Source organism: Rutidosis leptorrhynchoides, chromosome 6 (assembly GCF_046630445.1).
Source record: "Rutidosis leptorrhynchoides isolate AG116_Rl617_1_P2 chromosome 6, CSIRO_AGI_Rlap_v1, whole genome shotgun sequence".
NCBI classification, from domain to species: domain Eukaryota; kingdom Viridiplantae; phylum Streptophyta; class Magnoliopsida; order Asterales; family Asteraceae; genus Rutidosis; species Rutidosis leptorrhynchoides.
In genome coordinates, this window is record NC_092338.1 from 444,872,327 (window position 1) to 444,899,838 (window position 27,512).

Genomic DNA, 27,512 nt, shown 5'->3' on the forward strand with positions numbered 1-27,512 from the left:
TATTAAATGTTAATGCTTTCTTGTAATGTGTGATGTGCGACACTGATCCCCCATTTTTTCCTTGTTTGTTGCTGGGCATGGTTTGAAGGCTTTGGAGTCTTCTAGTACTTTAATAGTTAAGTTACGAGATGAGAAGGAGAAGACTAGTTGGTTGAGAGGGCTTGTACAAGCAACTTACCGCGCTTCTGTATGATACTAATTTTTTATTATTATTATAGCCAAGGTTGGAAAAGTTTCAAGTGACGAGTCGGTCGGGAGCTTGGAACGGCTAGTCGATTGAGTCGGGGACTAGTCGGACATTGACCAACGTTGACTTTTAATGTATATATATTATCACACACAAATATTTCAACATAAATATCGGGCACAAAATCTAACTCCAAGAAATATCAATTTTTTTCTAACTTTGACCAACCTTGACTTTGACCGACTCAGACTGATTTTGACCTGAGTTAACAGACTTTTTGAGACGTTTTTGGGCGGAACGGGGCGGACTAGTCACCAAAATAATCAGTCGGTCTAGACGGCTGACTTTTGCAACACTGTCTATAACATCTGGTTTATCAACAACCTATCATTGTTATTTGTGTACTGTGTAGGCTACTTCATCGGTTGATATACTTGGAAAACAAGGTGATCATGTTGCAGAGCTTTCTGAAGCCCGTTCTACTAATACGAAGATAGCTGATGTTATTATTAACGGGACATTGGTGGAAACAAAGATATTAATACATGGGCAGGTTAGATGTAATTATTTTCATAGTTTATCAACTGTTTACTCGGCATTTATCTATTAAATTAAAATATCTAATCTGTTATGATACGTCCATTTCATTTCTATATTCTAAATTTAATCTTACTTTAACCTATGCAAGACTCTGATATACAAACATTGTTCAATCTTGCAGGTGGGAACTCAGGCACATGATGATGTGGAGGTTCACGTTCTTGAGGTTCTTGCTGTCGGGGGAAAGGTTTGTTTGCCTCTTTTAATTTGTTCGAAAAATATTATTAAGATGATTTGAGATAATAACGTTACTGCAATACCTTTTTTTATAACGTGTGCAAGTTTGGCAAATAAACAAGAAACGTAAATTTAGTTCTATTTGCTAATTCAATTATATTTGTGTGAAACAGATTGGGTTTTGACATTTTATAGTCTTATATATTGCATTTATAAATGAGTTGCATCGTTAAGATTGTACAATGCTTGCTAGGGTTTGGACGTGATTAATTCGTTTTCCTGGCTAACTTGACCCAGTTGGGACATCCATACAAATGATGGCAGTATTGGTATGCATAATGTGGAACATTCGTGACAGAAAATTGGCATAAGATAGTTGGTCTTTTTCCATGTAAATTTTTAGGATAGTTACTAGTGAAATGACCCGTGGAACCACGGGTTTGCTTAAATGAAACAGTTTAATGATATATTTTAGGTATTAAGTGAATTTAAACGCTAAAGTCATTTAGTTTAATGACCCGACGGATTCCGACTAAGAAACTTCTCGTTATTTTTACAAACACATTGATGTAATTAACTTGGTCGGAATAAATGAACTACATTTATTCTCTCATCATCATCTTCCAATTTTCATCACAATTACTATTTTCCTTGTCATAAAAATCTACATTAGAACCTTTTATTGAGACGTGTATTTCACATACATATATTACGTAATTAATCTCGTAAAGAAAAACTCATATTTGAAAATGAATAATAATATAATAATTAATAATTAATAACTAATGAGAATGAATTTTTTTCCGAAAAACGTGAAATAAATAAATAAGTAGATTTAATTTAATTAGTCATTAATTAGATAATGACATCACTTTAAGGACTTAGATTTTTTTCTTTTTGATTTTTTCTTAACAAAGGAATTAGCCTAATAATGACATCATCATTATAGAATTTTTATAGAAACTATAGATAGCTAATTATGTCATTGCCAACTGCTATATGCATAATTGTTGATATCATTTTTCACTGCATCTAGTGACTAATATTGTGTAGGATAATGATATGAGAGTTTACTACATTTGGAGTGATTGATGTACATCATTCAAAGTGATTGATGTACCTGTGATTCTTTGTTGCAGGTCTATGTTGCAGCTAGTGATGGGGATCTAACAGTTAGGATGAATTTGCACTTGTTGAAGATCAAAGATGAACTCCAAAATTCTTTAACGGGTCCACATTATTTGGCTTGCTCTGTTTTGGAGGACAAGAAGAGTGTTTCTGATTCCGTAGGTGTTGTAAAACCTTTGGTGGAGGAGATATCAGTGTCCCTGGCTGAAGAGGATGATGATTTTACCGATGCCTTGACCGATTTCACATCATTAACTGATTCTGTTGAAGCTTCGGTTCATGATAAAGATCCTGGAAAAGCTGGAGATATATTCTATGAGGCAGAAGGCATTGACGACTCTGATTTTGTATCACTTACGTTCTTGAAGCGAAGTCCTCAATCTCCTGACTATGATGGTATAGATACTCAGGTAAATGATTAAAGCTTCTTAGTATGTGTGAAAATTGATCGATGGTATAGCACTCGTCTCATTATTATTCTTTATGTTTGTGATATTACTTTTAGATGAGCATCCGCATGTCAAAATTACAATTTTTTTGCCATCGTCCGACTATTGTTGCTTTAATAAGTTTGGGCATTGATATGGGCACTGCAAGTAGTGGGATAAGTGATACTGGTACATCAAAGAAGGAGGATGAAGCTTTGGTGCAGAAAGATAAGTCTGAAGAGTATGGGCAAGCGAAAGTTAAGGGATTATTGGGACATGGGAAAGCTCGAATTGTATTTTCATTAAACATGAATGTTGACAGCGTCACTGTTTATTTTAACAAGGAGGATGGCTGTCAGCTTGCGATGCTTGTGCAAGATAGTTTTGTGTTGGATCTTAAGGTGAGGAACTGCAAGCTATGTTTTATGTTTTTTTTTCACTCTTTTTGAATGCATATCTAATGATCTAAACATGGTATTATAAAGGACGCTATGTTGTATACAGTTTTGCAAGCATCGAGTGTTTTTTTTTTTTTATTTGTTAACTTTTGTGCCATTGTTATCTAGAGTATTGTTATTGCAACTATTTGTTATTGTTAGATGTTTGTTAGGAGATAACCTAGAGACTATGTATTGTATTATCGTGTTGTATCTATTGTCTAATACTGTCTAGGTTGAATGGTCTCGTATGATGGTAATATTGGATTGCTAATCAAAATGATATTGGTGGACACAAACCTGTTATTTGAATCCTTTCCGTTGTATATGCACCACACTTTCTTCTTTATTTTTAAAATGTTGGTTGAGAACCCTTTTACCTAACATCCTAGAGAGACCGGCTCTAAAGCCTCCCTCTTACTTTTGAACCATGGATGATCAATGCTGAAGTGTATATATTAATGGTGGATACAATGTGCATACAGGCCCTGTAAGTAAATCCCTTAGGTATTCCTCAACAACATTATTATGTTCGGCTTCTCCCTTCTGCATCTAAATTTGTGGATTGAAATGTGTTGCTTATTGTTATTTAGCTCATACAGGGCAGCCTTTTGCAAAGCTTCCTTACTGCTTGTGTAGAAAGACTTATTCGAGAAAGTTCATTGTGGCATGTTTCTAATTTGCTAACTACTTATTGTCTTAGGTTCACCCTGGTTCTATATCCGTTGAAGGGACACTAGGGAACTTCAGGCTGTGTGATTCTTCACTGGGTACAGATCATTGTTGGGGATGGCTTTGTGATATACGCAATCAGGGAGCTGATTCTCTTGTCCAGGTACAATTATAGTTGATGTTGTGCATCATTTATAATAGTTTTTTTACTTTACCCTGACATATCTTCTCTCTATCTCTATCTATACGTATACATCAGTTCACTTTCAAGTCCTACAGTCCTGAAGATGATGATTACGAAGGGTACAATTATAGCTTAAGTGGCAAACTATCTGCTGTTCGTATTGTGTTTCTCAACAGATTTATTCAAGAGGTTAGTTTGGACCTTTTCTATCCTTTTAGTTGAATGAGTAAGCTCAGTGTCTTCTCTATTATCGTTGAAGGATCTTTTTTTTTTTGCATCTTAGTTTTATATCACATTGATGGTAGTTGGACTCGTTGCTGGTTAAACATTTAATGGATAGCTTCTTAAATTTTTTGTAGTTACGGACTAAATGCTTAACTTTTTTTTTTTATTACCATATTTGAAACAATGCTGCAGCTCTCTGCCTATTTTGTGGCACTGGCAGCTCCCAATACAGAAGAGGCGATCAAGTTTGTTGATAAAGTTGGTGGGTTTGAATGGCTAATTCAGAAGTATGAGATGGATGGATCTGCTGCAATCAAGTTGGACCTCTCATTAGAGACTCCAATAATACTAATACCACGTAATTCTTCAGGCAAAGAGTAAGTAGTTGCCCAAACTTTTTGCCCCCTTCATGCTAAAGAACAGTGTTTGGCGATAATCTTGCTGGTTTTTAATTATTAAAGTCTATTTGGGAACTAGGGAGTTGTACTGTTCATGTTTTGAAATTTTATCGGTCCAAATTGTCTTCTGCATTCCTATTGATCTAAATATTTTGAGCTTAACCCCATCGCTGTTATAGATCCATTTTGTGGTTCCTGATTAGCCAATACGTAGGGTGAATATTGTGATTATGTCTTCTCTCTTTTTCTTTTGACGAATAATCCGTTTTTTTTGGTCATTAATCATCAAGAGTCGTTTTAGGTAGTCGAATGTAGTGGTTTTGGTTTGTTATTCAACTTTAAGAACGTATATTTCTTTTATATATTTATTTTAGGGATTGATATTTGTTTGTCAGTATCATTTTTCAGCATGCTTTCATTTCTTGTCTGCATACAAATTTCTCATGCACTCAAGTTGCTGCAGGGATTCATTCATTTATAGTTTACCACTATCACCTGAATGATAATTATAGTTGTGTTGTTGTACTGTTCCCGTATGATGCTTATCTTATGTGTTGTGTAGATGGTTTATCTTTGTTGAAAATATTTGTTTCATGGATGCAGCTTCCTGCAACTTGATCTAGGCCATTTGTGGGTGACGAATGAAGTTAGTTGGCATGGACCTGTGGATGATCCATCAGCTGTTCATCTTGACATTCTTCATGCAAAGGTTCTTGATTTTCTTTTCTTTTCTTGTATACCACCACTACTAAATAATAATAACTTGAACTAAGGTGTCGGATATTGCTGCAGATCTTAGGAATCAATATGGCCGTTGGAGTAGATGGTGTTTTAGGGAAACCAATGATAAGAGAAGGCCGTGAAATTCATATATTTATCAGGCGCAGTTTAAGAGATATTTTTCGTAAAGTTCCAAATTTTGCCTTGGAAGTGAAGGTTTGGGCATTGACTTACATTAGAACTTCTTTTACTGGCTTTCTGGCTTTATTTATTCCAAAATGTTTCTAGTATAGACAATTGTAAATCCGATATTTTCTCTTCGCTTGACAATAGGTAGGGTCTCTGCATGCGGTGGTGTCTGACAAAGAATATAGTATAATTATGAGCTGTCTCTCCATGAACATGAGTGAAGAACCTAACCTCCCTCCTAATTTTCGTGATACCGACTCCGAATCAACTAATACAATACGAATGCTAGCAGATAAGGTTAATATGACCAGTCAAGTTTTCTTGTCACGTACAGTTAACATTATGGCAGTTCAACTTGATTATGCATTGTTAGAACTGTGTAATGGCATTCAAGAGGATTCACCATTGGCAAATATTACGGTATGTAGTAATGAGAAATACATTCGGGTGTCTTTTTTAACTTTGTCCTCACTTTTAACGATCTTTAATCTTTGACTCAGCTGGAGGGCCTGTGGCTTTCATACCGAATGACGTCGTTTTCAGAAATGGACCTTTATATCACCATACCTCGATTTTCTATTTTGGATGTTCGACCTGATACCAGACCTGAAATGCGGCTGATGCTTGGAACAAGCACTGATGTTCTTAAACAAGCTTCGACTAAAGGTGGACTTGTTAGAGCTGTAACGATGTCAAATGTGGATGCGCCACACTCAACCATGTTATTGATGGATCTCAGATGGCGGTCATCGTCTCAATTGTTTGTGGTTCGGATTCAGCTCCCTCGAGTTCTCGTTGTTCCAGACTTCCTTCTTGCAGTTGGTGAGTTTTTTGTTCCATCTTTGGGATCAATAACTGGCAAAGAGGAGGTTATGGATCCTAAGAACGATCCAATCAGTAAAAATGACACAATAGTTCTGTCTGATGCACTCTATAAACAAGCTGAAGATGAGGTCCACCTGTCACCAAATCGAAAGCTGGTAGTAGATGCTGCAGGAGTTGATGACTATACTTATGATGGTTGCTGGAAAACTATAATATTGAATGATGATCTGGAGCATTCACAGTCTCCTGAGTTCCGACCCATAATTGTCATTGGAAGGGGTAAAAGACTACGGTTCATAAATGTGAAGATTAAGGTAATGGCATTAGAGACTTGCAGTCTTATTTGGATTTGACTACTTATGGGCATGTATGTTTGATTATACCTGGCAAACGAGTCAGGTTGGGTCGGCTTAGGTATCATGTCAAAATGGTTTTGGGTTGAAATGGGTCATGGGTCAAACGGGTAAAATTTTTAAACGGGTCTAAACGGGTCAGGTTGGGTTGGTTTGAGAGTATGAGTCTCAATTGACAGGTATGTGTTGGATATCCGTGCACCATCTTGATGTTGAAAGTAAGTAACTTAGGAAGAATTGAAATACAATCTCTCGAAGCAAGTAACAAAGTGAGACCTTGCATTTGGTCATAACTTTTAGTTTTTGTTAATATGTGAGTATCACAGCTGTTGCTATAACTAAAACTTATGCCTTTAACTACTTAGCATTTCCATGATTAGGTTTTTATGTTGTGCGTCGTCACACATCATTTGACATTTGTGATGCTAAATTAGCATGAACTAATTTGTTATAATTTTCTTCATCATTTCAACAATGTATGCACAATCTACTTGGTATCATTTCAACAATGTATGCACAATCTACTTGGTCTTAAAATATTACTAATAGGAACATCCCTTTTTAGGCCTGCTGTAATTCATTATTTATCAGGGACACTTCTTCCTCTCTTAAAATATCACTAGTCAGGGTTTTCTTATAATAACACAAATTAGAGCCCTGATTGCTTCCAGGTGTCAGACTCGGGGTGGGAAAGACCTACCCCTGCTAACACGTCATTGCTCTTGACGGAGTGATATATGATTCTTGATTTTTTGTTGAACTGATGATGGATATTATCTGATGCAAGTTTTTCATGATGTTAGAACGCTCTTCTCTTGACGGATTACACATACTTGAGTAACGATAGCAGTTTTTCTGTGTCCGCTGAAGACGGTGTAGAAGTTGTAATGCAGGACAATTTGTCTTCAGTGAGCGAAAGTGAAAAAAAGAGTCTTAATAAAGCTGAAAAGTTGTATTCTTCAAGTACTTCCAATGCCGATCAGACTCTATTATCTAAACCAAGTTTAAGTTTTGAGGCCCAGGTATGTCAATAGTTCTGAATGTATTGTTTGTAATGCTTTGTTCTGTATTGTCGTGTGTTGTTCTACGTGTCAACATTGTATTTATAATTTTGCTCTTCATGCGGCTCAACTTTGATGCTCGTGTAGTATAGCACAGGGGCGTAGTAGCCATGGCCTAATGGAGCTAAACTGGGAATACATTACAACAACCAATCCCATGGTTCTTGCAATTAGATAATTTCGAATCTTTTTATAAATTTTTTTCTAAAAGGGATTAACATCCTTTCCGTGAATATCTTGAATTGACAGCACGCTATCACTGAATGAGTCCTCTTCATTGAATTTTTCTTTTTTGTATTTCCTTTTTATTAAGCTATACTTTGTCTCCATCGTCACTTGCCCTCGGGTTGAGAAACAACCTAGCCCACAGTCGTGGGATTGGGTATTGTTGTTGTTTGTCTCCATCTTATAAATGTTGAAAATCTTATGTTTTTCCATCTACTAGAAAACTTTACATAATCTTACATGGGTTGTTTAATTGATGTGTAAGGTGGTGTCTCCCGAGTTCACTTTTTATGATAGTAGCAGAGCGTCTATTGATGGTTCGTTGAATGGTGAGAAGCTCCTCCGTGCAAGAATGGATTTGAGCTTCATGTAAGATTTTACTTTCGGTTGAACTGTGCTCTTTTACTTGTCAGTCTTCATGTAATAATTATACCTCCCTTTTGTCATGGGCGACTAATTTAAATAATCGTGTATCTTTTCTGATGTTAATAGGTTCGCTTCAAAAGAAAATGATATATGGATTCGAGCTCTTCTCAAAGATCTAACAGTTGAGGCTGGTTCTGGTCTTAGAATTCTAGACCCAGTGGATATATCTGGTGGATATACATCTGTAAAGGATAAAACAAATATATCTCTGATTTCTTCAGATATATTTGTTCATTTATCTTTGAGTGCCGTCTCCCTGATTCTTAATCTACAGAATCAGGCAGTTGCTGCGTTGCGGTTTCAGAGTGCTGATCCCTTGTCTCCTTGTACTAACTACGATCAAATTTGGGTGTCTCCAAAAGGTGTTCTTTACACTATTCATTTGATTGGCATGCCACCCATGTGTTTTGGATTTGCATTGGTTACAACTTTGGACTATATCTTAACAAGAACACAAATTTGATTTTTTATTTTTATTTTTTTTGTAGCAAAGGGGGATAATAGTGCAATTACATTCTGGAGACCTCGAGCTCCCACCAATTATGTCATTTTAGGTGATTGTGTGACTTCCAGGTAGGAACATTCTATGTTAATGATGGTTTTCTTTGCAATCTTTTAGCTGTTGTTATTAATTATTGGGATTGTGTAGCTTGTTCTGAAAGGGTAGATATTAATTAGAGTAAAGTGCATTTAAAGTGGTCTATAATTCATTTTTTATAAACATGTATTGATTATATTTTAATATGTAAGTAACCTTATCCTTAATAAGCAAAACATGTGCTCTCAAAAAACAAATCAGATAATTCATGTTGAAGTCTCATGTACATATTCAACTCTCTTTGTGCTGTTTTCTTGGGATTCCTGATCTTGTTATTTGAAAAAAGGGTATTTTCAGTACACTTCGAAATTTTTTTATGGAATTTTCGTGTTGAAGTATGCACGTATAATAAGTTTGGCTTATATGGGAGGGCATTTTCATAGTTTTTACCTTCAAATATGAATGTTGGATTTGGATTGAGCTAGATGCATTTTTCTTTACTTTGCATTACTTCTAATTATTTTAATTGGTGATTGTTTGTGTAATCAATCTCGTGAGTAGTTAATTGTACTAACATGGTTTGAGTATATTATGATTGAGTTTAGGCCCATCCCTCCTTCACAAGCTGTTCTGGCTGTGAGTAATGCATACGGGCGTGTACGTAAACCTCTTGGCTTCGAGCTTGTTGGCGTATTTTCTGGCGTCCAACAATCTGAAAAAGTGGAAGGTACTGATTGTGAGTGCTCTCTTTGGAGGCCTATTGCACCCCCGGGATACTTGGCTGTAGGGTGTGTTGCACAAATTGGAAACGAACCACCACCAAATCATATTGTATACTGCATAAGAGCTGACCTTGCAACATCCACAGCATATTCAGGATGCATGTTCAGCACATCTTCAAATAAAACATATAAATCAGGTTTTAGCATATGGAGACTGGACAACTATCTCGGTTCATTTGATGCAAATCCTTCTGTTAGTTGTCCCTCACAGGACATGTGCTATGATCTTAACCATCTTCTTCTTTTGAACTCAAGTTGGCGTCGTCTCTCTGCAAGAGAATCCAGGTCTGATGTTGATGTCGACCACGAGACTACAGATCGACAAAATAGTAACCAGGGCACAAGTTCGTCTGGTTGGGATGCTCTCAGATCAATTTCAAAAGCTAGTTGTTACATGTCAACTCCAAGTTTTGAGAGGATCTGGTGGGACAAGGGTAATGATACCCGTAGACCGATTTCTGTATGGAGACCTATACCACGACCTGGCTATAAGGTTTTAGGTGACTGCATAACTGAAGGGTTAGACATCTCCAATTCTTGTATTTTTCTCACAGTTTTAGTTTTGTTGAACACTTGATCATGTTTAATCGTCTTTGCAGGTTGGAGCCACCTGCCTTTGGGATTATATTCAAGGCTGACAACCCTGATATCTCTGCCAACCCGGTGCAGTTCACTAAAGTTGCCAATATCGTTATCAAAGGCCTGGATGATGCCTTTTTCTGGTACCCTATAGCACCCCCAGGTTATGCTTCAATGGGATGCATAGTTACTCGTGTAGATGAGATTCCAAAACTGAATTTGGTTTGTTGTCCAAGGATGGATCTTGTGAACGCAGCTAGTATTCCTGAGATGCCAATTTCTAAATGTTCAAGTTCAAAAGCCTCTCAATGCTGGAGTATCTGGAAAGTGGATAATCAGGTTAGCAATTACAATTGATAAATTTGGAGTTTAGATGGACCCATAGATCTTGTTACTCAAAACTTATGTGGGTTATATATATATTAATTTTATGATTTTATGTCACTTTTGCTTGTATATTACCGTAGTTGTTTATACTTAAGAAGAAGTATTATAGCTCTCTTTACAGAGAATAGGATATTGTAGATAGCATAATATAAGTGTGTCTAATGCAAAATTTTCTTGGCTAATTGTAGGCCTGTACTTTTCTTGCACGCTCCGATCTGAAGAAGCCTTCCAGCCGACTGGCCTTCACTATTGGCGATTCGGTAAAACCAAAGACACGGGATAACATAATGGCGGAAGTGAAGTTAAAATGCTTTTCTGTTACCATTTTAGACAGTCTGTGTGGAATGGTATGCACCTCGCATATACTTCTCTTGTTGATTATTACAAGTTTTTTGTATATATGTGTTTCACTCAAATTGCATTCTTGTGTCGTGGATTCTTTGCAGATGACACCATATTTTGATGTTACTGTCACGAACATTAAGCTTGCAACTCATGGTGCAATAGACTCTATGAACGCTGTGCTCATATCTTCAATTGCTGCATCCACTTTTAACTCACAATTAGACTCATGGGAACCACTGGTGGAGCCATTTGATGGGATATTCAAGTATTTTCTTACCTACTATGTCCTCTAGTTATTTGTTTCTGGCAAACTATTGCCTGCCCTCTAATTAACTTGTATTTTCCGTTTGAAGATTTGAGACATATGATACCAATGAGCAATGCCAATCAACAATTGGAAAACGAGCTCGGATTGCAGCTACAAGTATTCTTAACATAAACATTAGTGCTGCAAGTATTGATACTCTTGCAGAGACGATGGTTTCTTGGAGAAGATTGAGAGAGCTTGAACAAAAGGCCATCAAGTCTGAGGAGGTCTATTGAATTCGAATACCTTGTTTCAAATTATGTTTGGCAGTTCAGTTACATAACATGATGTTTGTGTCTTTTTTCTATAAATACTTGGCAGGAAACTAGCACTAATAACATTGGTGAAGACGGTTCAGTTTTTTCTGCTTTGGATGTGGAGGATCTCCAGACTGTGACCATAGAGAACAGACTTGGATGTGACATTTACTTGAAGAAGTTTGATCAAAGTACTAGTACAGTGAACCTTCTGCAGTACGATGACTGTGCTTCCGTTTGGATTCCACCTTCGAGGTATTCAGATCGGTTGAATTCTGTTGATGATACAAGAGAAGGGCGGTGTTATATTGCAGTGCAGATAATTGAAGCCAAGGTTGTTTAATTTGACTTTAATTAATACTAAAATGATTTCACCACATGTTGTAACACGGTTGCTGATAGTTTGCATTTTATTTGTCTTCTCCAAAAGGATCTACCTACTGTTGATGATGGAAATAGCAATAGCTTTTTTTGTGCACTCCGACTTGTTGTTGAAAGTCAGGAGGCGAGTCAGCAGAGGCTGTTCCCTCAGAGTGCAAGAACCAGATGCGTGAAACCCTCGATCTCCAAAAGTAATGATCTTGGCTGTGCCAGATGGAATGAACTTTTTATCTTTGAAGTTCCTCGAAAGGTATTTTGAAATTTACATGACCAGCTGATAAATTTCTAGAGTGAAAGGTTATACAGTTATCTCGGGTTATAGATTTAGTTGTAGCAAATTATTCTACCAGTCTTTAGTTGAAATCTACTTTTTTGGTGTAAAGTCATAACTCGCATGTATTGTCTGTTTGTGGTTACTTCTAAGCATAATGCCTGCCCTGCTGTTTATATGTTATAGATCTCTTGCATAAACAACATATCTGTATGAACTTAGAAATATTTTCTTTGCTGTTGTTGCAGGGTTTGGCTAGATTAGAGGTTGAGGTGACTAATCTTTCAGCTAAAGCAGGAAAAGGTAAATTTTAATGAGTAGTGATATAGCTTCATGTCCTTTCTTTAATACTATTCTAATGAGAGAGAATAAGGCGGTAAACCATTTCATGATCTTATGGTATTAGGAAGATTATTAAGAAGGAAATATAGTAGGTTAAATTAATTCTGAGTTGAAATTGGTAAAAAAAAAAATTCCAAAGTGTTTCTATTTTCTTGTAGCTACCGACCTACATGATATGATATTGTTGATATACACCTTAACAACCTTCCTTGACACTGGCAGTCGTTATTCCATTCTTGTAAAATCAAATATAACACTCTCATGGAATTTTTTCCCCTATAACTGAACCAACGTGTGTTTGTATCATATATATAAAGAAGAAAGATTTGTAGGGTTTTACCTGATGTACGGATAGTACGGATATACTATGCCTTCTGGTTTCCATATGATTAATTATATTATATCCAGCATCAAGAATAAATACAATTGCAATGTGATACATAATTTCAACCGACTGTTTTTTTGCATAACATCTTTATTTTTGGAATCTGAGTGTGTCCGTGAGCTGATATTTGTTTAAATTGGGATTATTAGGTGAAGTTGTGGGTGCTTCAACGATTTCTGTTGGTCATGGTGCGAATCCCTTACGGAAGGTTGCTTCGACTAGAATGTTGCAACAAGCAACAGACGGTCAGAAAAATATTACACACCTTCTAATGAGGAAGGTCAGTATTTTGCCACTGATTGGTAGTCTTGGAATATCTGTTTCTTGTATGTTTATATATATATATATATATATATATATATATATATATATATATATATATATATATATATATATATATATATATAGTGGTAGGATCAAGGGGGAAGTAACCATTCGGGGGGGGAAGCGGGGGGAAGCAAAATGTTTTTTTTTTTTTTTTCCTTCCCTTTTTTGAAAAAACTTTGTTCACGAACATTATAGATTGGATGAAAATATGAACATTTAAAAAGACACTTTGTGATAAATGTTTTTATTTTGGCGGGAAAACGCTCGAAGAAGTAATATATAACAATTATCGTGTTTTTCGAGCGTATGTTGAGGTTTTAGATATTAGGGTTTAGATATTAGGGTTTAGATATTAGAGTTTAGATATTAGGGTTTATAGGGTTTAGATATTAGGGTTTAGAAATTTAGGGGTTAGGGTTTAGATTTAGGGTTTAAATTTAGTTTTTAACACGAACGGTTTAGAGTTTAGGGTTTGGGGTTTGGGGTTTTGGGTTTAGGGACTAAACCCAAAACACCAAACCCTAAACTCTAAATCGGGCTAAATTTTACTTCACAAAACATGAAAAAAAACGTTAACATTCTTCACGATCAATATTATCTTGAATGTTATTTTTGTCGATCGTTTTCCCGCCTAAATAATAGCATTCATCACGAAGTGTCTTTTCTAAATGTTCATATTTTCGTGTGATCTTGATGCCTGAAAAAAAATTCCAAAAAAAAAAACGAAAGAATTTTTATTTTTTTTTTGCTTCCCCCCGATTGGTTACTTCCCCATTGATCCTGCCCCTATATATATATATATATATATATGTGTGTGTGTGTGTGTGTGTGTGTGTGTGTGTGTGTAACTCTGGATGTTATTTATTTTAGGGTCAGCAAAAGAATGATGAGTTGCCCTTTCAAGGATGTATTATTGCATCTACCTCCTATTATGAAATGAATACAGTTACGAACCTGAAAAGTTCTATGGAGGAGGAGAAAGATATGGATAACGATGTGGGGTTTTGGGTGGGACTTAGCGATGAAGGTGTGTGGGAGAGTTTTAGATCCTTCCTTCCACTTTCAGTGATTGCAAGAAAGATGGATGATAATTTCTTTGCCATGGAAGTTATCATGAAAGATGGTAAGAAGCATGCAATTCTGAGGGGTCTTGCAACCGTGGCTAACGATTCAAATGTTAAGTTGGATATTAATGTGTGTTCTGCTTCGAGGAGTCACGATCATGACCAACAGTCTCAAGGAATCATTGTTGAAGAGATTTTTGAAAATCAGAAACATAGCTCCATTTTAGGGTGGGGTAGTAAACTGTCTGGTTTCCGTGGGAATGACCCGGGACGTTGGAGCAACAGAAATTATTCCTACTCAACTAATGTATGTGTGTATTTCTGACTCTTGTCTTTTATTGTTGTCTTTACTAAAACTTATGTTTTTATCATTTGTATTTGTAATAGGATTTCTATGAACCACCACTTCCACCCGGTTGGACATGGACGTCAGCGTGGACGATTGATAAATCTGAACCTGTTGACGTGGATGGATGGGCATATGGGCGTGACTATCAAACTTTAAAATGGCCCCCAACTCCTCAAAATTCTTCAAGGTCGGCTCAAGACAGTGTACGCCGCAGACGCTGGACTCGTACAAGGCAAAATGCTACTGAGGATCAACAGACATCAAGTACTGGTACTAATAAACGTGTCTTAGGACCTGGTTGTTCTTTTGTATTACCATGGCGATCTATGTCCAGGGATTCAGATAGTTGTTTACAAATTCGGCCTTCTGCTGAAAGTAGTAATGCGGGGATGTATACTTGGGGGTGTCCTGTTGGCCCAATTTCCGCCTCTGTAGGGACAAAAGACAATTCTTTGAATGAGCAGGGGCAGCTATCTAGAGAAAATACATTGAAACAGGGAAAAAAGATGTTGAACTCATCATTCAAGTTGAATCAGCTAGAAAAGAATGACACACTTTGGTGTTGCCCGACATCTGACGGAAAGCAATTTTGGCTGAGCATCGGTACAGATGCATCAGTTCTTCAGACTGAGCTGAATTCTACTCCTGTTTATGATTGGAAAATATCTGTGAATGCTCCTTTGAAATTAGAAAACCGACTTCCTTGTCCAGCACAGTTTACAATTTGGGAAAAGTTAAACAATGGCAATGGGAATACTAGTGAGAGGCAGCGTGGCGTTTTGTCATCACGTGGTGTTGTCCCAATATATTATGCTGATGTACGTAATCCTCTATATCTTACACTCACGCTAGAAGGTGGATGGACGTTGGAAAAGGTATCCCTTCAATTCGTAGCATCCTCATCCTAAAATTATACTCCTTTATTATTTCTGTCAAAGGTCTTTAGAAAACCTCACTCACTTGTTTAAAAGCAGGATCCTGTTCTTGTCTTGGATATTTCATCTAGCAATAATGCTTCCTCATTTTGGATGATCCATCAGCGTAAACGAAGGTTTGTATTATCTGTATACTCATTTGCCATTCTAAGTTTAGGTTCTGTATGATCTGTGGACGCTCGTTAACTGGGATATATTATGTTCGTGATGTTTGCATACTCAGGCGATTGCGTGTGAGCGTCGAACGTGACATGGGAGCTTCTGCAGCATCACCCAATACCATAAGATTTTTTGTCCCATATTGGATCAGTAATGACTGCTCTGTACCACTTAAATACCGAGTGGTTGAAATCGAACCTTTAGATAATGCAGATGCAGACTCGTTGCTGCATTCAAAATCTTCCAAATCTGTAAAATTAAGGAATCTTTCTAGTTTCGCGGAGAGTAGCTCAAGGAAGAATATACAAGTTCTAGAAGAAATAGAGGACACTAGCCCTACTCCAAGCATGCTTTCTCCACAGGACTATGTGGGACATGGTGGTGCCAATCTGTTTTCATCTCGAAATGATGCTTATCTTTCACCTCGTGTGGGTATTGCAGTTGCTACTCAACATTCTGAAAATTATAGTGCGGGACTATCACTTCTTGAGTTAGAAAAGAAGGTGAGTCACATATATAAAGGCATTAGTTAAATCATTAACTTGTTGTTGTTCAATCATCTAATCTATTTTGCTCTAATCTCTTGAAATTTGCTGGATAATTATCCCTCACACAGCAAAGAGTAGATGTCAAAGCTGTTAGCTCAGATGGATCTTACTACAACCTTTCAGCACTACTGCAAATGACATCTGACAGGACAAAGGTATATACCGGTTTGGAGTGTTCTTTATGCTTTAAATAAACATCAGCTAAAGATTTGGTCATGTCATATGTAATTACCTTTCTCAGATTATGTTGTTTGTCTCTCATCCGGACCAAAGGACTGTCCACATGATTTATTTATTTTAATTTTTTCTGCCTTATTGAGAATTTTACCCAATTCCCTTGATCAAGACTTATAAGGGCCTTGGGGAATATTCGTAAATATTTAACTTGGCCTTTGTTGGTGTTTCACTATGTCACTGTTTCATTGGAGAGTAGCCACGTTGAATGCTTAATCTGATTTAGAACTTGATAGCCACGTTCTTCTGTTTGTATTTCTTAATAATATGAGACTTATGTCAACATCTTTTGAACATTTATTGCAGGTTGTCCGTTTTCAGCCACATACCTTGTTCTATAATAGGGCTGGTTTAAGTATATGTCTGCAGCAGTGTGATACGCAGTCACTGGTTTGGATTCATCCTACAGATGCTCCAAATACTTTTAAATGGCAGACATCTGCCAAAGCCGAATTATTGAAGGTTTGATTATGATTACCCTTTTACATAGTGTGTACTACTGGATATAGGTTGACTGCTTACTTTTTAGTGGTCAAATTGTACCCCCCCTACTGCAGTTAAAGACTGATGGATACCATTGGAGCATGCCATTTAGTGTTGCGACTGAAGGCTGGATGCGTGTTTCCTTGAGAAATGAAACTACGGGCAAAATTTTGTATTTGAAGATTGAAATTAGAAGTGGAACAAGTTCGCGTTTTGACGTTGTCTTTCGACCCAATTCCTTTTCGAGCCAGTACAGGTAGTTTTTCTTGTTTTCATTTCTTAGACTTCAGATATATGAAATTAAATTAACCAAAATGGATATTTTTAGGTGTGCATAATTGAGAATACTCCTGTACATATATATTCAAATTAAAAAGATAGTAAACAAGTGAGTGACTATTATTGTTGGCAGGATTGAAAATCGTAGTATGTTTTTACCCTTCCGTTTTCGGCAAATTGATGGAAGTGATGATTCGTGGCGTTGTCTTCTTCCTTGCACGAGTGCATCATTTTTGTGGGATGACCTTGGTAGACCACGAATCCTGGAAGTCATGGTGGATGGCACCGACACTAAAGAGTCAACAAAGTACAGTATTGATGAGGTTCGTGATTATCAACCTGTTCAAGTTAATGGGGGGCCTACCAAAGCAGTGCGTGTTACTGTTGTGAAAGAAGAGAAGATGAATGTTGTTATGCTCAGGGACTGGATGCCAGACAACAACACTCCTCGAGCAAGAGCAAATACGAATACAAATATTACCGTGTCTTCTTCATCACGAACAACTTCTACAAATAATAATAACAATGTTCAATCATCATCATCATCAGATGGTGAATTCCATCTTACTCTTGAGCTTGCGGAGCTTGGATTGTCCATTATTGATCATACACCCGAAGAGATACTCTACTTGTCTGTGCAGAACCTTGTTTTATCACATTCTACTGGTTTGGGATCTGGAATCAGCAGGTAATGTCCCTTTTCTCCTCCGTGTGGGGTCAGACATTTAAAAAGATTAATTAATGACTTGCCCTGTTGTGCTAATCTGTGGAACTTGCGTATACTGGTAATTGTGTAGGATGAAGTTAAGAATGCGTGGGATTCAAGTTGACAATCAGCTTCCTTTGACACCAATGCCCGTTCTCTTTAGGCCACAACGAATTGGAATCGAGGCTGATTACATATTAAAATTTTCTATGACTCAACAATCTGATGGGTCATTAGATTTTCGTGCTTATCCTTATATTGGCTTGCAGGTCTGTAAGTGTGTGAAGTTTTGTTCTTTTTTCAATATCATGAATAATAATACTCAGCTAGTCTTTCCTTTTGATCTGACAGGGACCTGAAAACTCGGCATTCTTGATAAGTATTCATGAGCCAATAATTTGGAGACTTCATGGCATGGTCCAGCAGATTGATTTTAATAGATTCTCTGATACTCAAACAACCACCGTCTCGGTGGACCCTATCATTGAAATTGGGTATGTTGGAAACCTACCCTTTCACACCTCCCTTTTTTGTTGGCCCCCCCTTGAACTACTTGTGTCTTATTATGACAACTTGGTTTTGGATATTGCAGAGTTCTAAACATCTCAGAGTTCCGACTTAAGTTTTCAATGGCTATGTCACCAACTCAGCGCCCTGTTGGTGTACTCGGGTTTTGGGCATCACTGATGACAGCCCTTGGGAACACAGAAAATATGCCGGTAACTGTCAAACTTACCTAATATCTCCTCCTCCTCCTCCTCTACGTTGGTTGATTGCTGTCTGAACACATAATGATTTATGCATGTCTTGATTGGTTGTGATTAGGTACGTATAAATCAGAGATTCTTGGAGAATCTGTCAATGAGACAAAGTGTTCTGACAACAAATGCCATTTCAAATATTACCAAGGATCTTCTAAGCCAACCGCTTCAGCTGCTATCTGGTGTTGACATATTGGGAAATGCAAGTAGTGCATTTGGGCATATGAGCAAAGGTGTTGCTGCTTTATCAATGGACAAAAAGTTTATTCAAAGTCGCCAGAGACAGGTTTGTTTGTTTGTTTCCCTGCCAGAAACAAATATATATCAACTTTAGTTTTTATGATGTTTGTTGGTTGGTTACATTTGTTGTGGTGTTTGGTTAGGAAAATAAAGGTGTTGAAGATTTTAGTGATGTGATAAGAGAGGGAGGAGGAGCACTAGCAAAGGGGCTATTTAGAGGAGTAACAGGGATACTAACAAAGCCATTAGAAGGAGCAAAGGCATCAGGTGTGGAGGGTTTTGTTCAGGGTGTTGGTAAAGGGTTAATTGGTGCTGCTGCACAGCCTGTCAGTGGTGTCCTCGATCTTTTATCAAAGACAACTGAAGGTGCTAATGCTATGAGAATGAAGATTGCTGCTGCTATCACTTCTGAAGACCTTCTTCTTCGTAGAAGACTCCCTAGAGTTATCAGTGGTGATAATTTACTTCGCCCATATGATGACTACAGAGCACAGGGACAGGTTGGTACTCCCCCATCCCATCCCATCCCATATATAATATCAATATCAATTCAAGTCTTTGATGAACACTTTGATTGACCTTTAACCCATATATTTATATGTGTATGTAGGTAATTCTGCAGCTTGCGGAGTCAGGGTCAATTTTTTTACAGGTAGATCTATTTAAAGTGCGTGGAAAGTTTGCTTTATCTGATGCTTACGAAGACCACTTCTCACTACGTAAAGAGAAGATACTTCTTGTCACACATCGAAGAGTTATGCTCTTACAAGTACGTGCGTCTACTAATTACTACAGTAATAAGGTTGATCAAATATATATATTTGGGGTAATTGAGTTAATTCTTTTTTTTTTTTTTTTTTTTTTTTGGTGCAGACCTCCAACATTATTAGCCAGAAGAAATTCAACCCAGTTCGAGATCCATGCTTGGTTTTGTGGGATGTTCTGTTGGAGGACCTGGCAACCATGGAACTAACTACTGGAAAGAAAGATCACACTGGTGCACCTCCCTCCAAACTTGTATTATACCTCAAATCTAAATCTTCGGAGAATAATAATGATCAAACACGTGTTATTAAATGCTACCGGGATACAAAACAAGCAATTGAGGTTTATACTTCAATTGAGCAAGCATTGAGTACATATGCCCCAAAAGACTCTAAGGTCTGAATTCAACTTCTCTTTAGGTGTCCCTTCTGATTATAGATTTGGATGTTTTTAGAACTGTGTATTGTTAGAAGCATTTAGCTTGAATGTTGACTTTGGTGGTTCACTAAATTTTTTTTTGTCAGGAATTACATAAAAGGAAAGTGAAAAGGCCGTATTGTGCAACAAGTGATGGTTCGACTGCTGAAGCAGTTTTCTTAAAAGAACGTCCATGGTCTTCACAGCAGCAGGTCCCTGCACCCCTTCCTCCAAATTCCACATTTGGAAGCAGTAGTAGTGGTGGAGGTCATCATTAGACATCATCATGTTCAGAGAGGTCGAAGCCATGGATATCTAAAGGGGTACGTATGTATGTATGTATGTTAACATTCATTTTCCTTTGTTTTTAAAATCACTGAGTTGATCCTCGATAATAGTAACTATATATTATTATATCCTTCAACCTTTCTCTTGAATATATTGCTCGGCTCAATCTTTAAAAATTGAAGATCCTTATTTCATTATCATACATTTTTAAAAAATAAGGGACAAATTTCCTTTGTACAGGATTTTTGTCATTGATCTCATGAGATGGGCATAATAGACAATTTACAAGGGGAATAGCTTGGAAGATGACAATGACTTCTGTTCTGAATGTGTAGAAAACCTCATACCCGTCATCACATCAATTATTGGCCACGCAACTGGAAATATTACGAGCATCAATTCAATATAATAGTTATGCAGGGACAAAGAGAATAGAATAGATGGAAATATATATATATATATATATATATATATATATATATACATATACATATAATAGGGGTGATACCCATGTTGGAATGTTGTACTGTACAGAAATGGAGGTGGGAGGTTTCTTACTTTTATTTGTAGAATGTTTGTTGTATAGCAGCATTTTACATGCACATCACATCTATAGAAATCAAGGCAGGCAGGCAGGCAGGCAGTCTATCTGATAAACCACGTCTTGTCTTGTTTTTATAAACCAAGCTTTGGTTTTAGACCAGCTTGTAACGCAATTCAATTCCTCTTAATCAACGGGGTGTACAACTGTACATTGATAACCTTAATCTTGATCGTAATCATCATGGAATAACTAATCTTGTGTTGTTTAAACAACTTTCTTCCTCTACTATTGTATTATAGTCCAACTCAATGCGGCTCATAGCATGCTGCTTGAATAAACATATATAAATAACTTAACTTCGTAAATGATATGATGATGAACAACACATTTGATTTGATATATGTAAAACAGATGTCACATACAAGATTGAAATGTCTTATACTTTTACATTGTTTCAGCCTTCACAGCTCGTCAACAGCACAACATACACACAACTGCAAGTTATAGCTCCGAGAGACGTAACATACCATTCATTTAATACAAGCAATACTATAATATAATTGATTGATGCTATGCATAAAACAACATTAATTCGCCATGTAATGTACTACTGCAATAAAAGTATCAAATAATACACTCCTTCCTGTCCAGGTACTATCATAGGTGCAATAATAATCCCACATAATAAGCTCAAAATAAGGTTTGTTCAAAATCAATACAAACTAAACCCAAAAAACTGACTAATGATAATCCCAAGACCTAGTGCAATCGCCACCATCGATGAAATCCAAGTCAGCTTCTCAGTGATTCTCGGAATCCGATCTTTGAGTGCTTCACTAGCAGACCCAATAAAAACAGTATAACTACCCATTGCAATAACCGTTCCCATCAAAAACATACCCAAAAAAGCAGCACCTGCCATACGAGACGGAAGTGCAAGTGCTGGCAAAACCATCATGAGTGCATCAGGTTGTAACCCGTGGATTATACCCGTAGCAAAAGTAGCAAACCCGATTTTCTTCTTCTTTTTCCCAACACTAGGGTCCGCTAACGAAGCCTCGTAAACACTCACATCACACTCACCATTCTCTAACGCAACACAAGGAGTTGGGACTGCTTCTGAGGCTTCACGGATACCCATTGCCCCGATTACAAGAAGGGTCAAACCAACAACACGTGTGCCCCATGTTCTGATAATCTCGATGTGTAGACGGTCTTTTAAGAGTAAGAAAAGTAGACCAAATATCACCTGCCCAGCATCATGCCCGCAACCCCAAAGAGCTCCCACCAGAGCACTCTCGACTCGTGATCGCCCAATTGAAAGTGGGGCCAATGCAGCAAGGTGGTCAGGTCCAGATAATGTGTGTAAGCAACCAGCGAAGAAACCCGTCCATGCACTGCTTAGCAACTCACTTCTGGCAAACGGACCCGCCGTGCCTGTCTTGGTTGCAGTTTGAAAGGAGGCTAATGCTGGTGAGACCACAAGTGGTTGAACCACGAATACAAGGAGTGCTGATAGCAGAACTAAGGTTCCAGCAGCTGTTGCCTGTAAAACAAAAACAATGTCAATAAAGGAGATGTTCACTATCAATAGTAGAAATATACGTTCGCCTTAGAGGTTGCAACTACACCCCACTATTTACTAGTAATGGATAATGTTTGCTGTTTGGGTTATTGGAACAACTCAGTACATTACTAGAAACTTTCAAGCATATCATAGACAGGGTCATAGCCATAGCCATTTTACCAAAATTCAAAAATATACAATTTAAAGATACAAGACCAAATTACACACCTACATACATCATTGATAGTGGTCAAGAAATTAAGAATACCGTCAAAGCTACATATAGTCCATTAGTATGAATTAAAAATATACACCCTAAAGACCTGATTTGGGGTTTAGGAAAGGGCTAAAAACACTCATATGATCTACACTTCGTCTGTCCATAAGTAATGATCCATTTTGGAATTTGGACAATTAATAATCCGACTTCCGAAAATAGGTAATGATTTGTAAGTTTTCCATTGGTTGTTTCTAATGTGCAATCTATTGTTAATCTGCAATTGAAGGTTGTTATAGACAACTATACATAACTATTTTGACACTAAACATTTAAAAAAAATAAAATACAAAATTAAAAACCCTAATTATATATAAATGTATGTACTCTACAGTATAAATTGTACTGAGTAGATAGAGGATTACCTTTTGTTGGATAGAGTGTGGGAGCGAAAGAAAATTACGTTTTGGTGCAGCGGAATCCGGAAGCGTGAAATCGGATTTGATAATCGTCGGCGGCGGCGGCGGCGATGACGAGGAATGATTAAATGATGATTGATGTTTGCAACAGACAGAATTGAGTCGGAGGGTGTAATGAGTGAGATTAACGAGTTTAGTGGGTTGGAATCGGACGAGTTGTGGAACAAATGGACGGGGTTTTAGGTAAAGATGGTTGTTGGGATTGTAGATAAGCTTTTCCATGGTGGTGGCTCCGCCGACTTCCGGTACCTAAATTTCTCCGTCGAAATGGATGGTGTGCGAAATGGTTAACCGGGTTGGTATTGAATGAATGAAAAAAAGAAAAGGGGATTTGGTGGATTTTGATTTTTATTTGTTTTTAGGATAGACAAGCAGATACAAGATAGAACTGCTTTTCAATTATCTAGACTAGACGTGCAGTGGGATTTTTTCTCAAATTTGTTTTTTACAAAACTACATTGTTGGTCCCTGATGTTTGTCTTATATTGCATAATACTCATTTATCCTTTTTTTGGCGTGGTTAGTCACTGAAGTTTGCACAACTTACGTGATTGGTCCATCTCATTAACAACAGCTAAAAATCCCGTTAAACGCTTACATATCTTTATAGTCCTAAACGCTTACATACCCCAAAAAACATCCCGTTAAAATGTGATATTCATTTTATAGTCCTTTTATCTCCGGATTAGTTCCAGCCTATATATCTTTACCTTTATCAATTTAAAAATTAAAAACCTTGACTTTTGAAGATCTAACTATGATATTCAATTAAGTGACGTATAGAACTTTAAATGGGTTTCTAAATGATGATCATGAAGAACAACTTATACCCCACATACCTGTTCTAAACTTAAAATCTCCAAATTAAAGGTGTATCGGTTTTTTCTTCAAAGAGTTTTATACGAGGTTCGGGTGAAAAAGAGCATGAGAATATATGAATCCTTTTTGATAGCTAAAAACTAAAAAGGTAAATAGCGTTGGAGTTTTTGTTTTGCCTAATTCACTAATCAAATCCTCTTTTCCTCAAATTATGTAATGTCAGTCACCACCGTCAATCATCAGAAGAACTACACTTCCAACGACCGCCAGCTCGACAACGTATATCTGGTATGTGTTACCTGAAAGTATTTTGGTACATAAATTGCGGCGATGTTTTTTGGGGTATGTGAGCATTTAGGATCGAGAATCGTCTTTGATGTCATTAACAGTGGTGGCATACGATGGTTTGATTTGGGGGAAACAAGCTTCGATTATTAACCACGTTATTAAATGAATTAACACAAAATGAAGAGAAGTAAGAAATGTCTTCATAATAATCAATGATCACAAAACATTTTTTTTTAGCTTACAATTGTTTTTTTCCATTTTTATTTTGTGTATGAATGATTTTGAGTTATTAATATTTACATGTATAAATGTTTCCAACATGTTAAGCAATCAAACTTGTTAAGACTTGATTAATTGAAACGGATTTTATGTAAACGTTTGACCACCCAGTTTATCCGATGATTCACGAACGTTATAACTTGTATATGACATGATAATATATATGGACATATATATATGTTTAACATGATGAAATGATAATTAAGTATCTCATTATGTATATTAACAATAAACTATATACATAACAAGACTATTAACTTAAGGATTTCGAAACGATATTTATATGTAACGATTATCGTTGTAACGACGTCTTAATATATACATATTGTATAAAGATATATTAATACCCTATGTTATCATGTTAATATAACAATTTAACACCTCATTAGATATTATAACAATGGATTAATTGCATTTAACGAGATCGTTAACTTAAAGGTTTCAAAACAACACATACATGTAACGACTAACGATGAGTTAACGACTCAATTGAAATGTATATATATGTAGTGTATTAAGATGTATTAATACTCATTTGAAAGACTTATAGACATATATCAAAATACTTATACTTAACAAAAATGGTTACAATTACATTCCCATTCGTTTTCATCAAGAATTCTACTCGTATTCTTTTGGTATTGTACCCGTACAATACCCAGCTTTTAGATGTACATACTATTGGTATATACACTTCAATGATCAGCTCTTAGCAGCCCTTAATGAGTCATCAAACATGTGGGAACCATCATTTGGCAACTAGCTTGAATTATTACACTAAAAATCAAACTAATGGAGCCTATATCATGCATACATGTTCACGTGAACTTCACCAACCACAAACACATTTTCATTTCAACTTCCATGCATTAAAATCACCTCTCTCAAGTTCTCTCTTGGTGTTCTAAGTGTTCTTCATCATCTTCATCAAAACCTACATCAATCTAGCTCATAAATCCAACCTTTAATCATCATACAAAACAACTACTCAAGAACACTTCAACAACACTTTCAAGTTTGCAAGATTACTTCCAAGCTTTCAAATCCATTCCAAGAAATCATCTAAGATCAAGAAACCTTTGTTATTTACAGTAGGTTATCTTTCTAAATCAAGGTAATATTCATATTCAAACTTTGATTCAATTTCTATAACTATAACTATCTTAATTCAAGTAGTAATCTTACTTGAATTTGTTTTTGTGTCATGATTATACTTCAAGAACTTCCAAGCCATCAAAGATCCTTTGAAGCTCAAGTTTATTTTACATTGTTTCCAGTAAGTTTACCTACTATACCTGAGGTAGTAACGATGTTCATAACATCATTCGATTCATACTTATATAACTATCTTATTCGAAGAATATAAATTGTAAACACTAGAACATAGTTTAGTTAATTATAAACTTGTTCGCAAACAAAGTTAATCCTTCTAAATTGACTTTTAAAAACAACTTAACACATGTTTTATATCTATATGATATGCTAACATAATGATTTAAAACTTGGAAACACGAAAAACACCGTAAAACTGGACATACGCCGTCGTAGTGAAACCGAGGACTGTTTTGGGTTGGATAATTAAAAACTATGATAATCTTTGATTTAAAAGTTGTTTTTATGGAAAAATGATATTTCATATGAACATGAAACTATATCCAAAAATCATGGTTAAACTCAAAGTAGAAGTATGTTTTTCAAAATGGTCATCAAGATGTCGTTCTTCGACGGAAATGACTACCTCTTTAAAAATAGGCATGTAACCTGTAACTCCGACTATAAACCACCACTTTTTCAATTTAGTTTTACAAATTTCAGTTCGTTACGAAACCATAGCAATTTGATTCACTCAAAACGGATTTATAATGAAGAAGTTATGAGCAAAACAATATTGGTTAAAAATGGCTAATATGACTACGTGATGATTTTATAAAAATCTATACTAACCACATCATAACTAACTTTTCTTGTATTTCCATGTAATATACTAGTCTCGGATAAGTCCGAGACAATATCATGTAATCTTGATTAGTTAAGACATTAGTTATACACAATACGTCGGATAAATCGAAAGACCCACATACACAATACGTGTAACTACAATAGCGGTATCGTGGGTCATGATTGAGTCTTATACAATACGTGTATACTATGTTTTGATTATTAAATGGTGATATTTTGAATTATATACGTACTACTAACATTGGACTACTAATTGTGGACTACTAACGTTGGACTGCTAACTTGACAACTTAAATCGTCAGCACGTAAATAAAAATATGATGTGAATATATTTCTATCATACCTTGATATATATGAATGTATTTGTTATAGGTTCGTGAATCGACCCGTGGCCAAGTCTTATTCTCGACGAATTGAAAATATGTAAAAGTGAGTTATAGTCCCATTTTTACTATCTAATATTTTGGGATGAGAATACATGGAGTTTTATAAATGTTTTACAAAATAGGCACAAGTACTTGAAACTACATTCTATGGTTGGACTATTATACCGGATATCACCCTTTTTAGCTTGGTAGCCTAAGAATTGGTGTTTATTATAATTGCCACCAATTGACGCGAATCCTAAAGATAGATCTATCGGGCCCAACAAGCCCCATCCGGGTTACGGATACTTTAGTACTTTGATTTTATCATATCCGATGAGAGTCCCGGAATGATGGGGATATTCTAGATGCATTTTGTTAATGTCGGTTACCAGGTGTTCACCATATGAATGATTTTTATACATAGGTTATGTGTAGCATGTTATGTACACGAGATATGTGTGCGGTTAAATAACTGAAATCTTGTGGCCTATTATTATTTCGATTTATGATATAGGTTAAATCTATAACTCACCAACATTTTTGTTGACGTTTAAAGCATGTTTATTCTCAGGTGATTATTAAGAGCTTCCGTTGTCGCATGTTAAATAAAGACAAGATTTGGAGTCAG

At 36.3% G+C, this 27,512-nt stretch overlaps 2 protein-coding genes across 3 annotated transcripts in view; one reads left to right on the top strand and one right to left on the bottom strand.

The window, feature by feature from the left end:
• Nucleotides 1-21,170, top strand: part of LOC139853143 (uncharacterized) — a 32,076-nt gene extending 10,906 nt beyond the window's left edge. For both annotated transcript variants that reach the window (XM_071842517.1, XM_071842518.1), the window contains exons 25-66: nucleotides 89-187; nucleotides 600-740; nucleotides 909-974; nucleotides 2,104-2,502; nucleotides 2,598-2,921; nucleotides 3,661-3,792; nucleotides 3,889-4,002; nucleotides 4,231-4,415; nucleotides 5,040-5,145; nucleotides 5,229-5,372; nucleotides 5,490-5,765; nucleotides 5,846-6,484; nucleotides 7,327-7,545; nucleotides 8,075-8,178; nucleotides 8,302-8,597; nucleotides 8,724-8,808; nucleotides 9,379-10,074; nucleotides 10,155-10,473; nucleotides 10,710-10,868; nucleotides 10,968-11,131; nucleotides 11,220-11,400; nucleotides 11,495-11,764; nucleotides 11,861-12,061; nucleotides 12,331-12,385; nucleotides 12,959-13,089; nucleotides 14,007-14,507; nucleotides 14,588-15,424; nucleotides 15,524-15,600; nucleotides 15,708-16,146; nucleotides 16,260-16,346; nucleotides 16,732-16,887; nucleotides 16,983-17,164; nucleotides 17,321-17,875; nucleotides 17,985-18,162; nucleotides 18,245-18,387; nucleotides 18,486-18,612; nucleotides 18,719-18,940; nucleotides 19,038-19,394; nucleotides 19,505-19,663; nucleotides 19,768-20,055; nucleotides 20,184-20,399; nucleotides 20,605-21,170. In XM_071842517.1, coding sequence (XP_071698618.1) covers nucleotides 89-187; nucleotides 600-740; nucleotides 909-974; nucleotides 2,104-2,502; nucleotides 2,598-2,921; nucleotides 3,661-3,792; nucleotides 3,889-4,002; nucleotides 4,231-4,415; nucleotides 5,040-5,145; nucleotides 5,229-5,372; nucleotides 5,490-5,765; nucleotides 5,846-6,484; nucleotides 7,327-7,545; nucleotides 8,075-8,178; nucleotides 8,302-8,597; nucleotides 8,724-8,808; nucleotides 9,379-10,074; nucleotides 10,155-10,473; nucleotides 10,710-10,868; nucleotides 10,968-11,131; nucleotides 11,220-11,400; nucleotides 11,495-11,764; nucleotides 11,861-12,061; nucleotides 12,331-12,385; nucleotides 12,959-13,089; nucleotides 14,007-14,507; nucleotides 14,588-15,424; nucleotides 15,524-15,600; nucleotides 15,708-16,146; nucleotides 16,260-16,346; nucleotides 16,732-16,887; nucleotides 16,983-17,164; nucleotides 17,321-17,875; nucleotides 17,985-18,162; nucleotides 18,245-18,387; nucleotides 18,486-18,612; nucleotides 18,719-18,940; nucleotides 19,038-19,394; nucleotides 19,505-19,663; nucleotides 19,768-20,055; nucleotides 20,184-20,354 — 9,984 coding nt within the window. In that variant the 3' untranslated portion in view covers nucleotides 20,355-20,399; nucleotides 20,605-21,170. The remainder of the gene's footprint in view (nucleotides 1-88; nucleotides 188-599; nucleotides 741-908; nucleotides 975-2,103; nucleotides 2,503-2,597; nucleotides 2,922-3,660; nucleotides 3,793-3,888; nucleotides 4,003-4,230; nucleotides 4,416-5,039; nucleotides 5,146-5,228; nucleotides 5,373-5,489; nucleotides 5,766-5,845; nucleotides 6,485-7,326; nucleotides 7,546-8,074; nucleotides 8,179-8,301; nucleotides 8,598-8,723; nucleotides 8,809-9,378; nucleotides 10,075-10,154; nucleotides 10,474-10,709; nucleotides 10,869-10,967; nucleotides 11,132-11,219; nucleotides 11,401-11,494; nucleotides 11,765-11,860; nucleotides 12,062-12,330; nucleotides 12,386-12,958; nucleotides 13,090-14,006; nucleotides 14,508-14,587; nucleotides 15,425-15,523; nucleotides 15,601-15,707; nucleotides 16,147-16,259; nucleotides 16,347-16,731; nucleotides 16,888-16,982; nucleotides 17,165-17,320; nucleotides 17,876-17,984; nucleotides 18,163-18,244; nucleotides 18,388-18,485; nucleotides 18,613-18,718; nucleotides 18,941-19,037; nucleotides 19,395-19,504; nucleotides 19,664-19,767; nucleotides 20,056-20,183; nucleotides 20,400-20,604) is intronic.
• A 285-nt stretch (nucleotides 21,171-21,455) lies between these two features.
• Nucleotides 21,456-23,552, bottom strand: LOC139853144 (chloroplast protein FOR GROWTH AND FERTILITY 2-like). Its single transcript, XM_071842520.1, has 2 exons — nucleotides 23,118-23,552; nucleotides 21,456-22,454 (listed from the first exon to the last, which is right to left on the bottom strand). Exons 1-2 carry the CDS (start codon nucleotides 23,391-23,393, stop codon nucleotides 21,621-21,623), a joined length of 1,110 nt encoding a protein of 369 aa, XP_071698621.1. The 5' UTR covers nucleotides 23,394-23,552; the 3' UTR covers nucleotides 21,456-21,620.
• Between the last annotated feature and the right edge of the window lie 3,960 nt (nucleotides 23,553-27,512).

Bases quoted from the DNA above. Each gene is read 5' to 3' on its own strand.
- LOC139853144 (XM_071842520.1), bottom strand. From the start codon at position 23,393: ATGGAAAAGCTTATCTACAATCCCAACAACCATCTTTACCTAAAACCC. The intron at 22,455-23,117 runs GTAATCCTCTAT...TTTGTTTTACAG, and splicing joins CACACTCTATCCAACAAAAG to GCAACAGCTGCTGGAACCTT.